Genomic DNA, 14,190 nt, shown 5'->3' with positions numbered 1-14,190 from the left:
GATTTACAAATGTTCCCAGGTACGTCTCCTAGATTGTAAGCTCTAAGGATCAGGGCCCCGATTCCTCCTGTATTGAATTGTAATGTAACTGTACTGTCTGCCCTCATGTTGTAAAGCGCTGCGCAAACTGTTGGTGCGATATAAATCCTGTATAATAATAATGTTGCTCACAATGGAAGACAGACAAAAATACAGGTGTGTTTCCAGATGTAATTTAATACTAGTTTACATGGGATACCCAATGATTGCTTCTATTTCTCAGGCATTTGGTAGTCAGACCTCTGCACCTGGCTTTGTATAGTTACTAAAGCAAATATGAGGGGTCCATTCTCCCTGCTGGGAGGTTTAATTAATGTATTATAGAGAATGAAGCAGGAATGGGAACACACAAGCCCCAAAATTGGTGTCAAAAGAGCCAGAAACTATGGCAGGGGGAGCTCTGCTAGAGTACCCAAGAGAGTTGATAAACTAGCAGGAGGCTCAGCCTGCCAGACCCCACCAATGACTGAAATCCCACTTTTAGATGAAGCAGTCCATTAAAAGAGACTGAAACACAAACCACTGCCAAAGAAACAACATACTACTATGCTAATTCATAAAATATATTTTGCATTTTTCTAGTTAACAAAACTGTTTTCATCCATAAGATTTCCCTTCGACAACATGAAGGGTCACTGGTTCAAACCTCCCGATGACAACATTCTTCAGCATTCACACGAAAGCCTTCTCTCCCCAAAAATAAGGTTACAGATGTGACTTTAAAATAGCAGAGCTGTACAGTTTTAGTATATAATATCACTCAAATGCTATGATCAAGAAGGTGAAATTTATCAGAAAGCACAAACTAGGAATATATACACATGACCTGTATAAAGACAAAAAAACACAACGACTGCACCTAAGCAGACATAAATGGAAATGCTTTAAGTGGCAAAGCCTGTGCTGCACACAGATAAACAATTTACAAAAACGGTTCAAGTTTGCGTAAGTAAACAAGTGTTAAAACATTGCATGGACTTTTCTGATACAATGTCATTTACGAGATCAATAACTTAGCCCCAAATGTCAAATTCAGAACAGGAATCAGAGATATTAACTTTATTTTTTTTAAAAGGTAAAAGTTACACAGGAAAAAAAAAAAAACAGTGATTGAATAACCTGGAATGTATGTCAGAAAAAGAATAGGAATATTATACTGTAGTTACCACCCTGCTGCAATACTGCACAGGCTTACAGTAACCCATAGCAACCACACTTCCTGTTTACTGATCATTTAAGTGGGGACCATATGTGCATCAACATGAATTTCACAGTGACAGGTGCCCTTTGATCTAGTGAATGCTCCTGATCAACCAAATCCAAACTTCAATTCCACTCCCTGGCTTTGGATTTGGCTACCTGAAAGTGTTCCAAATACACTAACAGCTAAGACCATTTGCACATTAGGGGGTGTATTTATTAAAAAAAAAAAATCTTATTGCTATTCATCCTTTTAAACTGCAAGTACATTTGTTCTGTGTGTATGGGGTCATAACTGTATATTACACATTTTTCTCTCCAGGTAAATTGTTATTCATTCATACAGAATAGAGTGAATCTGGAAAATACTGCATTATGGCCACTAGATGGAGCGGATGATCATAGGAAATACTTATTAACCATCAGCCCAACTAGTGGCATAATGCAGTATTTTCCATTTTCACTCCTGTGTATGAATATGTCCTGGATAGAAAATAGCCTAATAACATTCAACTTCCCTTGTTCCCCAGAACAAATGTACATGCAGTTTCACAGGGCAAAAGGCTTTGCTAATTTTTTTTTTTTTTTTTATAGAAGCACCCCTAATAGTTGTGTATATTGTACACCAGAAATGTGCTTTATGTATGCCCTATATACAAGCAAATCACATTGTTACCGTCATTTTGTGCGCAGTTGTAAAATTTGATGAAGTACACAATTTATATGGCAATGATAAATAAAATGCAAAACAAAAACAAATGTAAAAGTATCAAAACAGTTTTTTTTTCAGTATTCTTTGTTTCATAGTTAGGGGAGACATTTTTGTTTTACCTCTAGGTTACTTAACAACAAATAAATAAAGAAAAAACACTTTGTACAAAATTACATGAAATTAAAAAAAACAGTCACGTTAAGACAAAACCAACGGCAACTTTGAGTTCAGTGTTCTATCGTCATGTGAATTAATAAACTGCTTTGCTCTGAGGGCGGGATGTAAAAGCAGGCCATTTCACTACTTAGTAGAACTCAGAGTCCGGTTATATACTTGTTCTGGTTTCACGAAGGGTAAAAATTGCTCATTTTTAGAATACACTGAAATTGCTTGTTTTATGTTTTATAAGCTTTACAAAAGTTCCTGGGCGTTTAGCTTGCTGAGAGTCCCAGCTTGCATTGTCAGCCGATGAGAAGTCTCAGGAGGTACATTAGCATTATGTAGACAAATACACAAAAAATAAAAAAAAAATAAAATCCAGGCATTATTTGTAGTGATTTGAACAACGAAATTGAATTGATCTGCTTATTTCATGTGACATTAATATGCATGGTTCATTGTCACTGAATTCTGGCACAGAAGGAAGGAAGAAAGCGCAGAAACAGCTTCTGCACCATCGTTTTGTCCTTCTGACCCAAGCTGGAATTCAATAAATATTCACAATCCTAAACCCCCATTTATATAGTGAAATCTGCAACTAAATAATTATTTTTAATTGCTAAATTTGGAAACAACCACTGTATGAATTAGTGAATATCAAGAGTTGGGCATATTAGTTAAAAGCAAGCATATTAAAAAAAAAAAAAAAAAAAAAAAAAAAAAAGGAAAAAATTAAGTTGCCTCCCATTTAAATGACCTTCTCTTCCTGCAACCAAGGCAACAATACTATATTTGTAGACAGGATTTCCACAAATCTCTGTGCCTGTAAATTCCCTTTTTAATAAATCTACAAAGCTTGGGGTCAAATTGCACGCCTTCCCTGAAATATCAGTTTTATATTAGGCAAGATACTAGTACAAGATGCTGTGTTTTTGAGCAGACTTTCCTAACCTTTTACCGCCAAGGAACCCTTGAAATAATTTTCAGGTCTCAGGCTCGGTTCATGACATGTTAAATGGAATTGATTTCCATTGAAGCTGTTCACATATATGTGGTGCATCTGAAATGTGAAAAAAAAAAAAAAAAAAAGTCCTGTGCGTTTTCTGAGCACCGCGGTGTGATTCAGGCGTGAATTCCAGGCTCATTGAGTTCTATGGAAACACTTCTGAATCACACATGTGTTCAGGATTTCAGCACGAATTGCTCTCCTAGGAGATGACACCTTTTATTGACCAGCACTGAAATTGCAGCTTTGACCAAAATCCAGTCCTGAGCCTTGCAAATTTGCATCAAAAGTGCACCTGAACCGCTGAACAAATGCTTGTTGTTATTCACAGTGAAAACAGACATACAATTTACACCGAACATGTGTGAACCCAGCCTCGGGGAACCCCTGCTAAAATTAGTCTATTGGAAGTCATTTGGAAAAAGCCTCTTTAATTAGTGGTGCCCCCCCTACAGTGGTCAGAATGCCATCCTTGTAGTCATGCCACTAGCTCTGCCAAGTGATGTTGGACCTGAAACTTTGCAGGCACCATCAGATAGGAGGTCAGTAAGCCACCACTGAAGAGACCCTGGCTGATCTAGAGTATCATGGTACAATGTTACATATTAAATAACAGACCAAGCATTTCTGACTCTCCCACTAAGGCCCCTTTCACACTGGGGCGGTGGGGGCGTCGGCGGTACAACAGCGCTATTTTTAGCGCTGCTGTACCGTCGTTCTTGCAGCGGTATTCGGCTGCTAGCGGTGCGGTTTTAACCCCCGCTGGCGGCCGAAAAAGGGTTAAAATCCCTCGTACAGCGCGGCTATAGCCGCGGTATTGCCGCGCTGTCCCATTGATTTCAATGGGCAGGAGCGGTTTAGGAGTGGTGAATACACCGCTCCTTCACCGCTCCAAAGAAGCGGTTTGCAGGACTTTTTTCACCGTCCTGCCAGCGCACCGCTTCAGTGTGAAAGCCCTCGGGCTTTCACACTGAACAAACAGCGGAGGCTGTTTAGGGGCGGTTTGCAGGCGGTATTTTTAGCGCAATACCGCCTGCAAACCGCCTCAGTGTGAAAGGGGCCTTAGTGATGATTTAGGAAGATAAAGAAAAGATATACCGGCAAGGTCTTAATAACTACAGAACAGATGCAGCTATCTCCAAAATAGTTGGATTTCATAGCAATGTAAATAGCCCAGCTCTTTTCATCCCTCAACAAAAGTAGAGTTTAATTTTAAAGTCCTGAACATTTGCAAAAATAATTAAAAACACACAACTATTCTTTAAGACTGCATTAAAGCTTTATGAGTATTTGTAGTAAATCCAGGGGCTGTGGTCACATTCTCTGCAGAAGTACTTACTCCACTTGTATTATTCAAACAAGGCACCCAAGTACATGAATTTTCACTGTTCAGTGACTGGCTACCAATTATCACTAAAACTAAATGACATCTGCTGCATTTCATGTGTATAATTTTGGATCTATTGTTAAATGCATTGTTGAGTATTGCCCTTTTCTATAGTGAGAATCACATATCCCGTTACAATTACACAAAATTAGAATTTAAATTAGAATTCATTTTAGACAGCAAATTGTACGCAGATGTTCAACTACTGTATTTATTGCTGTGATATGCAAGTGAAGAAAACAGTTACCAACCATAGTGATTCTTTATTTATCTACTACAACTGATAAGACATGAACAGACTAATAAATATGAAATGGAATTTTGCAATATCAGCACTAAATATACGATGGGAGATAAAAGGGGACCCTTTTCTAAATGCTGGTGTATAAACACCTCATTCAAGTGTTCACATTAATCAAGTAGAAAACTATCTGATGCTACACCCTGTGTACTAAAGTGCACCTGTGGCCTACATACACACACAAGGTAGCCATGTTTGTGAAATGACATGATTCATTTCTATTTAGGTGAAATTAATCCACTTTTTAGGAACTAATGTTATATTATGTATAAACTAGGACACCTGGTTTCTACTGAAACAACATACCAAATACTAGCAGAGATTACAAAATGACCTCATAGGGCAGATTTATGGAAACTAGAATAAATGCCAAGCTATAGCGTATAGCAACCGATTACTTGAAACAGTAAATCTCCTGGTTGCTCTAGGCAATAACTCTATTTATAAAACTGCTCCACTGTATGAAACTGGAAGTGAATTTACCAGACGAATAATGATAATTTACCCTCAAAAATATTTTATTATTTTAAAAAATCTTTGCCTTTAAGCTTGTGCAAACCATTCCACTACAAAATAAACCATAGCCAGGCTTTGGACATTCAAATATGGACGTATTCTGAACAGGAAATACGATACATTAAAAAAAAAAAGCCCTCACTGATCTCTGACGTTACAGCCACTGTGAAGCAATTTATCCTTAAAGTGGTTGTAAACCCACTTTTAGGACTTCTACCTATAGGTAAGCCTAGAATAAGGCTTACCTATAGGTAGTGGAAATATCTCCTAAACGTGCTCCGTTTTAGGAGATATTTCACTTGTAGTCTGCCGGAAATTCCAACGGCGCATGCACAGGGAAGAAATTAAACTAAGTGCCGTTTCTTCCCTAGCCTATGCCGTTAATCGCGGCTCCCGTGCGCATGTGCAGGAGTGACGTCACGCGGCTCCGGCGAATCACAGAGCCGGAGTCCGCGGCCCGGAAGGAAGAGGGCCAGAAGATGGATACTGCCCACATAGGGGACATCACTGGATTCTTTTGCAGGTAAGTGGCACATAATGGGCTAGTATGCGATGCATACTAGCCCATTATGCTTTTCATTTGCAGGCTGCAGCAGCGAGCAAAAGAGGAAGTAAAACCCATCAGGGTTTACTTCCTCTTTAAAGTGATATTAAACCCTCAGTGCTTCTTTATCTTTTAATCCTTGCCTATGTTTCAGTCTAATCCGGTGCCATGGCCACTTCCCCAGGTTTCCTGTTTCAAGGTGTCGCTTTTCTCCTGCAGCATCCTATGGCACCATGCTTGCATGCAGGGGCTAGAGTCCTCTTCCTACACTACATGCATTAATAGAAACACATAACCCAGTAGCCTAGGATGACAAGATACTTCCCTGCGCCACCCTTTTCCATCTTCCAAGCTAACTGATTGGACACTGCACTGTCCACTGTTAACTCTTTCCTGTGAAGACCAGGAATTCAAGGAAGCAGCATGGAAAGTTGTAAACTGTATTCGCTGGGGTAAGAATTTTAACTAAGTTTACTGGGGAATATCATTATCTTGTGCTCAGCTAAAAAATGCAGGAGGGTTTAATACAACTTTAAAAGGCAGAAGTTTTTTCTTGTGTCCAGTAGCCCCCCTCAGCCCCATCTCAATCCAGCGATGTTGCATGAGAGCCTCGGCTCTCCGGGACTCCCCCTCCTGATTGGCTGAGACACAGCAGTGGGCGCCAGTAAACCACTGAGGAGAGGAAGGGGATAGGGCCGAACTGCGGCTCTGTGTCTGAATGGACACACAGTGCAGCGCCTCGGCTCGGGTGCCCCCACAGCAAGCTGCTTGCTGTGGGGGCACTCGGTGGAAGGAGGGGCCAGAAGCGCTGGCAAGGGACCTGAGAATAGGATTGGAGCTGCTCTGTGCAAAACCACTGCACACAGCAGGCACGTATGACATGTTTGTTATTTTTAAACAAAAAAACAAGACTTTAATATCACTTTGAACTCTACAATAGAAGCAATGAAGTCCTTCAAGTCAGGTTTCACCACTTTTCGCTCCCACCTCTTCTTGTGCAACTACTAAGTGTTTACATAAGGCTGCATTCTCCATGCTGCGTGAATATTTTTTTTTTTGTGTGTGTGTGTTTTCATGCATAGTGCAGCAAATTCATTTGAATGGGTTGCCCTACATGTGCCAAAGAAGCTCCTGCACCTTTTTGGGCATTGAGCTTCATGTCTGTTGGCCGCAGCTGGAGTACCATCAACAAAGACGAGCACTACACGTTTTTCGCATGTTCATGGAATGCTTACATGTGGATGGAACCTTAGTGATTAGAAGACTTGCAGGCTGCCAAGTTCGTGCTGGCAGAGGAGGCTGAAGTACTAACGAAAAGTGAAATCGGCAGCTAAAAACTTTTAGAATAAATTACTTCACAGTGGCTGCAGCTACACAGGTCAGTAAGGGCTTATTTTAAAACGGATTTACTGTTTATAAGTAATATGTAAATGCTTGAATGTCCCATAGTCTGGCCACAGTTTTAAGCAGTTCTTGAGACTGTAAAATACATTCAACCTATATGTCCACTGTACTGTGCAGATAAACCCTATCATATATCATTTTTGTTTCCCGGAGATTTAAGAAATTAAACACAGGAAAGCAGACCACAGTCTCTGAGAAAGAACACTGTATTTTAAAGCCCAGCATTCCATCAGAGAGACTACGGCGACACCACAATGCAGCAGTCACCCTTATAAATTGCATTCATACACAAAAGGTTCAATTCACAAAAGCGCAACATTTTGAAATATTTTAATTTCTTTGCATTACTTCCTTTTTTCTGATATGGATGATAATGGATTTTTCACTAATTCACTAAATGCATTACTGCATGGATCAGCTGACAAGTTATGTTATTTTATTGATTTGTGAGGTATAGTTTTTGTAAAAATAAATTTTATTACATGGGTTATTGCTGGCTGCCCATAGCTTTAAAAATCAATCATGAGTCTATTGAAGAAAACGGGGGGGGGGGGGCCTCCATGAGCTGATGATTAAGCAATAATTTGTGAGATAAAATAAAGATTCGTGACAAAACAAGGCTTTCAACAGTGCTAGTTAAATAAAAAGAAAAAAACAAAACAAAAAAACAACACCACCCAAGTGTATTTGAGGTTTGAGCATTGCACTATTTTAAATGAGATTCAATGTCTCATTTATCTAATCTAGTAGTGAAGCCCCTAATTTATGAAAGCAGTATAACAAATGTGCAAGAGTCAAAAGGATGTAAACAATATTTTTACAGATATAATCCCAGATCCATCATAACCACACTCTGTATACACACAATGCATTATTCCAAACACTAATGCCGCGTACACACAATCAGACATTCCGACAACGAAATCCTGTGATTTATTTCCGACAGATGTTGGCTCAAACTTGTCTTGCATACACACGGTCGCACAAATGTTGTCGGAAATTCCGATCGTCAAGAACGCGGTGACGTACAACATGTACGACGAGCCGAGAAAAATGAAGTTCAATAGCCAGTGTGGCTCTTCTGCTTGATTCCAAGCATGCGTGGAATTTTGTGCGTCGGAATTGTGTACACACGATCATAATTTCCAACAACGGATTTTGTTGTCGGAAAATTTGAGAACCAGCTGTCAAATTTTTGCTGTCGGAAATTCTGACAAAAAACGTCCGGTGGAGCCTACACACGGTTGGAATTTCCGAAACAAGCTCCCATCGAACATTTGATGTCGGAAATTCCGATCGTGTGTACGCGGCATAATTGTCCATCCTTGGAGACATGTAGAATTAGAACTCTGGTCCAATTACAAAGTGGGATATTGTTTTGAAATAAGCTGATGAAATCACAATATATAGCCAATTAATATTTTAAATGTTTCCCTTTTAATGGCATCACTGCTGACATGCAGCCTGGTATTGGACATCTTTCATGTCCCATCCCCTCCTCTACAACATACCAACTGATAGAACAGTTTAAGCAGGTTACTGCATTTAATAAGGAATAGCGCGTGAAGTGTGTTGATCACAAAGGTAATCATCAGCACAAACCTCAAAAGCTATAGGCAGCCAAGAGGTGAATTTGGTCCCCTTCGCTATACCCTCCTTTTTTTTTGTCCATTTCCTTTTCCAACCTGAATAACTGAGCCTTCAGGCAGGATAGTCCCAACTTGCTCGACAGTCTGGAGAAATCAAAGCAGCTATGGGCAGACAGAGGTGGTGGGGAAAGGTGGGTGGCATTTTTATATCAGTTCTATAGTCTGCATTTATTGATCATCCAGCACCTGGCTTTAATGGGTACCAGGAATTTTGCTATACTGATAACTGAAGATGTACTGTGATAAAAGAACCTTTTTGTGTATGCAGAATTTAAGCAAATTACAAGGCTATAGAAAACAATTTTGTCAAATAATTTTGCAAATATTTATACAGATAATAACAATAATTTACAGTTAATAATAATTATTATTAAGGACTGTAATGAATACCTGCCAAAAAAACAAATTGTTGAAATAATTTAGCCCTACCCCAATCCATATAAAGCAAGCTCCTTTCTAGTGGTTATCTCCTAACTACATCCATACTAGGGCAAAGCCCCACCCGCTAAATCATCCAAGAGCATCTCAAGTATGCATGGCAGCGTTTGGTTCTGACATATGAATATATTTCATGATTAAGATGGTATGTATTCTCAGAGCACATGATAAATGCCTTACCAAAATGTGCAAGGAGAAATATCTTAAGACATTTGAAAGTTCTATTGCTGTTAATGCATGCAGCATAGTACTTGATACATCTGCTTTGCTTTTAAGGTATCTGGCTTGGAACCACTTGCGTGCGTCTAATTACAGAGCTTTGGATACTGGCAAGTGTAATGAATACATTTTGGTCTATTAATGACTGCTGACAATAGAAGTTACAAGCTGTAATAACCACAGTGGAAAACGGTTTTAAACCTATATACCATATTTAAAATGGTCCTCATCTAGCACAGCTTGATATACAATTACTGTGACAAACATTTCCTGGTCTTCAGAAATCAATATGATATATTAACACTGAGGCTTGTCTTCAAAGCGGTGTGTGTAGATGAGAGTTTCTAATCGGCCTTTGCATATGCAGGTGTGTTATAAGAACTGCTGAATGCTGGTTATGAAGTAAAACAATCTGAATTAAAGTAGACATCATTCAGCCATTGCAGAGGAACTCTTGCTCTCTCACCGCAACGGGACAGAAGGCAGTAAAGACAAAGTGCATATTTTTTTTTTCACCTGCTGGCAATACGGTTGAGGAGTTAGCAAGTTCCCTAACAACAAACTTTTTAAAACATTCAGCATATATTAAACAACATATATTAGTAGGCATCAAAATACTTCTGCGTGGTTTGGTATTATTCTACTTGCATCATCTAACATTTTAAGGACTTGTGCACACAGCCATCTTCTCTCTAATCTCATCTGTGTCCAGTTTTTGGAAAATGCTATGTAGCAAATGACGCTAACATTTTTCCCTTTGTAATAATGAGTGCTGGGAGGAAAGTGACTGAGAAAAACACAGTCTTACTGCTCTTTTTGCAGTTCCTCTTCTATCTAGTAGCTATGCGAACATGAAAATGAATATTCTCTTTGCACATGCTATAGTGTAGGGCAGGAATAGGAAAATAGTAAGGGTATCTAAAGCTCACAATTCATTTGTATATTATTATCCTTTATGCACTGCCATGAACACTGGCTCAGTTCAGTAATGTAAAATAAGTGTGGGGTGCTTATAGACTGGAATGGATTTGACTCTTATACCATTATATATGGTGCATAGAATGTTTAATTTAATGGAGCACATAGAAGAAGTCACATCATTTTATGTCCCTGAGCAGCTTACAATCTGTCCCTACCACTATCTTTCTTTTTTTACCAGAAAACAGTTTTTCCTTTGTGGGGAGGGGGGAATGCATGCAAACATGGGGAAAACATAAAAACTCCATGCAATAGGCATCTCGAATAAGAAGTGAAACCGAATCTCCAGCACTGCTAAGGTATGGTGTTAGGCATTTAGCTTCCATGTTTTGCTATAGGACGGCTGACTAAACTAAGCAACCCTAGCAGCATCAAACAAGCCCATAGGTGCTCTGATATATCAGCCCTTCTGCGAAGTGACAGAATTTCCCAATTGTCATTGCACACACTGTTTAAGCCTCTACCCTGTTTTTTAGAAGACTTTCCCAAAAGCTGAATGAAGACAAGATAGGCGAGAAGACAAGCTGCATGCACATAGCTGCAGGAAATGATAACCCTCCTAACTGTCTTTGGTCTACAGGTCCCAGCATGCACTGCCAGTCCAAGGCCTGCTGGGAACTGCATTGCTTATACAGATGGAGGGCCATAGGTTGCATGCCTTTGCATTTAATATAGTGAAAACTTATTAAACAAAAACAAAAAACTAAGCCCCCCTCCAACTGCCATAAAACAATCAACATCAACTCCATATTTACCACAAGTGGATTTGAATGTTGATAATGTTATATTAATATTTACATATTTAAAATATAGGCAGAATATTTTACATTTAAGACCTATCTAAATGAAAAAAAAAAAAATCAAAATTTTAGTCAATTTCCTTTTCTAAACTGAACCCCCCCATCCCCGCTTAGCACTTGCATGGCTAAACATAATGCAAGCTCTGCTGCGCTGGAGGAGTACACTCATGGCACCATTATGAAGAAGCTATATACTACCTATTGTTAATTTAAGACAAAACAACATTACAGCTCCTAATATGAAGGATTTAAGAAAATTAAACCCTTCTGGAATTAAATAAAATCTCCACTGCAGATCCACATAAAACTTGTGTACGCGGCGGGATGCCCTTTAGGGAGACGTGGGGATGCATGGCCCACTCCGCTCATACAGATAGTTCTGCAGTTTAGCTAAAAAATAAAGTCCAGTGATCTGCTTGTAATACTACTTTAGCACAGTGTTCCCTTTCATAAAATAATGCAGACAGACCATGATTCACTAGAGGTTATGCTAAAAAGATAATACACATTATCAAACTATCATCAAGCATTGTGAAATTTTGAAAAAAATAATAACCTGGCATTATTTTTTCTTCCAGTGGTTTAAGTCTCTTTACATGTTGTATGCAACATAGATTGGATCTAGTTGATCAGCTAAGAAACTGTCCCTTAGGTGCATCCGTTGTTTCTCTCCCCTGGAATTTATTGGAATTACTCCTGGATCCACCACCACTACCACACCTACGATCAGGTAATGTTCTTCCAGCACAACATTGGTCACCAGAGGAACCAGATCCAGAGCCTCTTGCTCAGAGCCGCAAAGCTCCACTACCACCACCAGAAGATTGGTCCACGTGAACACAGCACTAAGGAGGAACAGGCAAATGTGAAATGTTATTAAGCATATTTCTTTACTGTTATAGTTCAAGATGTATTAAATACCACTACTGTACAATATTTCAAGTCAGCTACATGCTTTGCTGTACACCAGGGTTTCTCAACCAGGGTTCCACCAGAGGTTGCTAGGGGTTCCTTGAGCAGTTTCTGCCTCTTAGATAAGTTCTTATTAGCACCATTGATCTTTTTAGCTGTTTGTAAGGGGGAATTCTTCCCAATAACCACAAGCGTAAGGAGCATTCTTTCTACACTAATGTATCAAAAGTTGTAGAGATAGTAATAATTTAGGAGGGGTTCCCTGACACCGGAAAGGTATTTCAAGGGTTCCTCTGTGGTGAAAAGGTTGAGAAAGGCTGCTGTAGACTGTAAAGTTGAAATACTTGTTGATCCAAATATTAGCTATGGCTTGACTAGACTAGGGATGAGCTTCGAGTTCGAGTCGAACTCATGTTCGACTCGAACATTGGCTGTTCGCAAGTTCGCCGAACAGCGAACAATTTGGGGTGTTCGCGGCAAATTCGAATGCCGCAGAACACCCTTTAAAAGTCTATGGGAGAAATCAAAAGTGCTAATTTTAAAGGCTAATATGCAAGTTATTGTCATAAAAAGTGTTTGGGGACCCAGGTCCTGCCCCAGGGGACATGGATCAATGCAAAAAAAAGTTTTAAAAACGGCCGTTTTTTCAGGAGCAGTGATTTTAATAATGCTTAAAGTCAAACAATAAAAGTGAAATATCCCTTTAAATTTTGTACCTGGGGGGTGTCTATAGTATGCCTGTAAAGGGGCGCATGTTTCCTGTGTTTAGAACAGTCTGACAGCAAAATGACATTTTGAAGGAAAAAACTCATTTAAAACTACCCGCGGCTATTGCATTGCCGACAATACACATAGAAGTTCATTGATAAAAACGGCATGGGAATTCCCCAAAGGGGAACCCCGAACCAAAATTAAAAAAAAAAAAATGACGTGGGAGTCCCCCTAAATTCCATACCAGGCCCTTCAGGTCTGATATGGATATTAAGGGGAACCCCAGCCAAAATAAAAAAAAAAAAAAAATGACGTGGGGTTCCCCCTAAATTCCATACCAGACCCTTCAGGTCTGGTATGGATTTTAAGGGGAACCCCGCGCCAAAAAAAAAAAAAAAAAACGGCGTGGGGTCCCCCCAAAAATCCATACCAGACCCTTATCCGAGCACGCAACCTGTCAGGCCGCAGGAAAAGAGGGGGGGACGAGATTGCGGCCCCCCCCCTCCTGAACCATACCAGGCCACATGCCCTCAACATTGGGAGGGTGCTTTGGGGTAGCCCCCCAAAACACCTTGTCCCCATGTTGATGAGGACAAGGGCCTCATCCCCACAACCCTGGCCGGTGGTTGTGGGAATCTGGAAGCCCCCTTTAACAAGGGGACCCCAGATCCCGGCCCCCCCCCGTGTGAAATGGTAAGGGGGTACAAAAGTACCCCTACCATTTCACTAAAAAACTGTCAAAAATGTTAAAAATGACAAGAGACAGTTTTTGACAATTCCTTTATTTAAATATTTCTTCTTTCTTCTATCTTCCTTCATCTTCTGGTTCTTCTGGCTCTTCTTCCGGCGTTCTCGTCCAGCATCTCCTCCGCGGCGTCTTCTATCTTCTTCTCCTCGGGCCGCTCCGCACCCATGGCATGGGGGGAGGCTCCCGCTCTTCTCTTCTTCTTCATCTTCTTCTCTTCTTCTTTTCTTCTCTTCTTCATTTTCTTCTCCGGGCCGCTCCGCACCCATGCTGGCATGGAGGGAGGCTCCCGCTGTGTGACGGCGCTCCTCGTCTGACAGTTCTTAAATAACGGGGGGCGGGGCCACCCGGTGACCCCGCCCCCCTCTGACGCACGGTGACTTGACGGGACTTCCCGGTGACGTCACGGGAATGCCACAGGGAAGTCCCGTGCGTCAGAGGGGGCGGGGTCACCGGGTGGCCCCGCCCCC

At 40.4% G+C, this 14,190-nt stretch overlaps 1 protein-coding gene across 3 annotated transcripts in view; it reads right to left on the bottom strand.

Annotated features, from left to right (window-relative positions):
* Nucleotides 1–588: 588 nt before the first annotated feature.
* Nucleotides 589–14,190, bottom strand: part of DIP2B (disco interacting protein 2 homolog B) — a 365,089-nt gene continuing 351,487 nt past the window's right edge. For all 3 annotated transcript variants that reach the window (XM_073613683.1, XM_073613684.1, XM_073613685.1), the window contains one exon: nt 589–12,197. In XM_073613683.1, coding sequence (XP_073469784.1) covers nt 11,945–12,197 — 253 coding nt within the window. In that variant the 3' untranslated portion in view covers nt 589–11,944. The remainder of the gene's footprint in view (nt 12,198–14,190) is intronic.

This window comes from Aquarana catesbeiana, linkage group LG02 (assembly GCF_042186555.1).
Source record: "Aquarana catesbeiana isolate 2022-GZ linkage group LG02, ASM4218655v1, whole genome shotgun sequence".
In the NCBI taxonomy this organism is placed as follows: domain Eukaryota; kingdom Metazoa; phylum Chordata; class Amphibia; order Anura; family Ranidae; genus Aquarana; species Aquarana catesbeiana.
The sequence above is the reverse complement of the archived record's forward strand: the minus strand, read 5'-3'. Positions and strand labels throughout refer to the sequence as shown.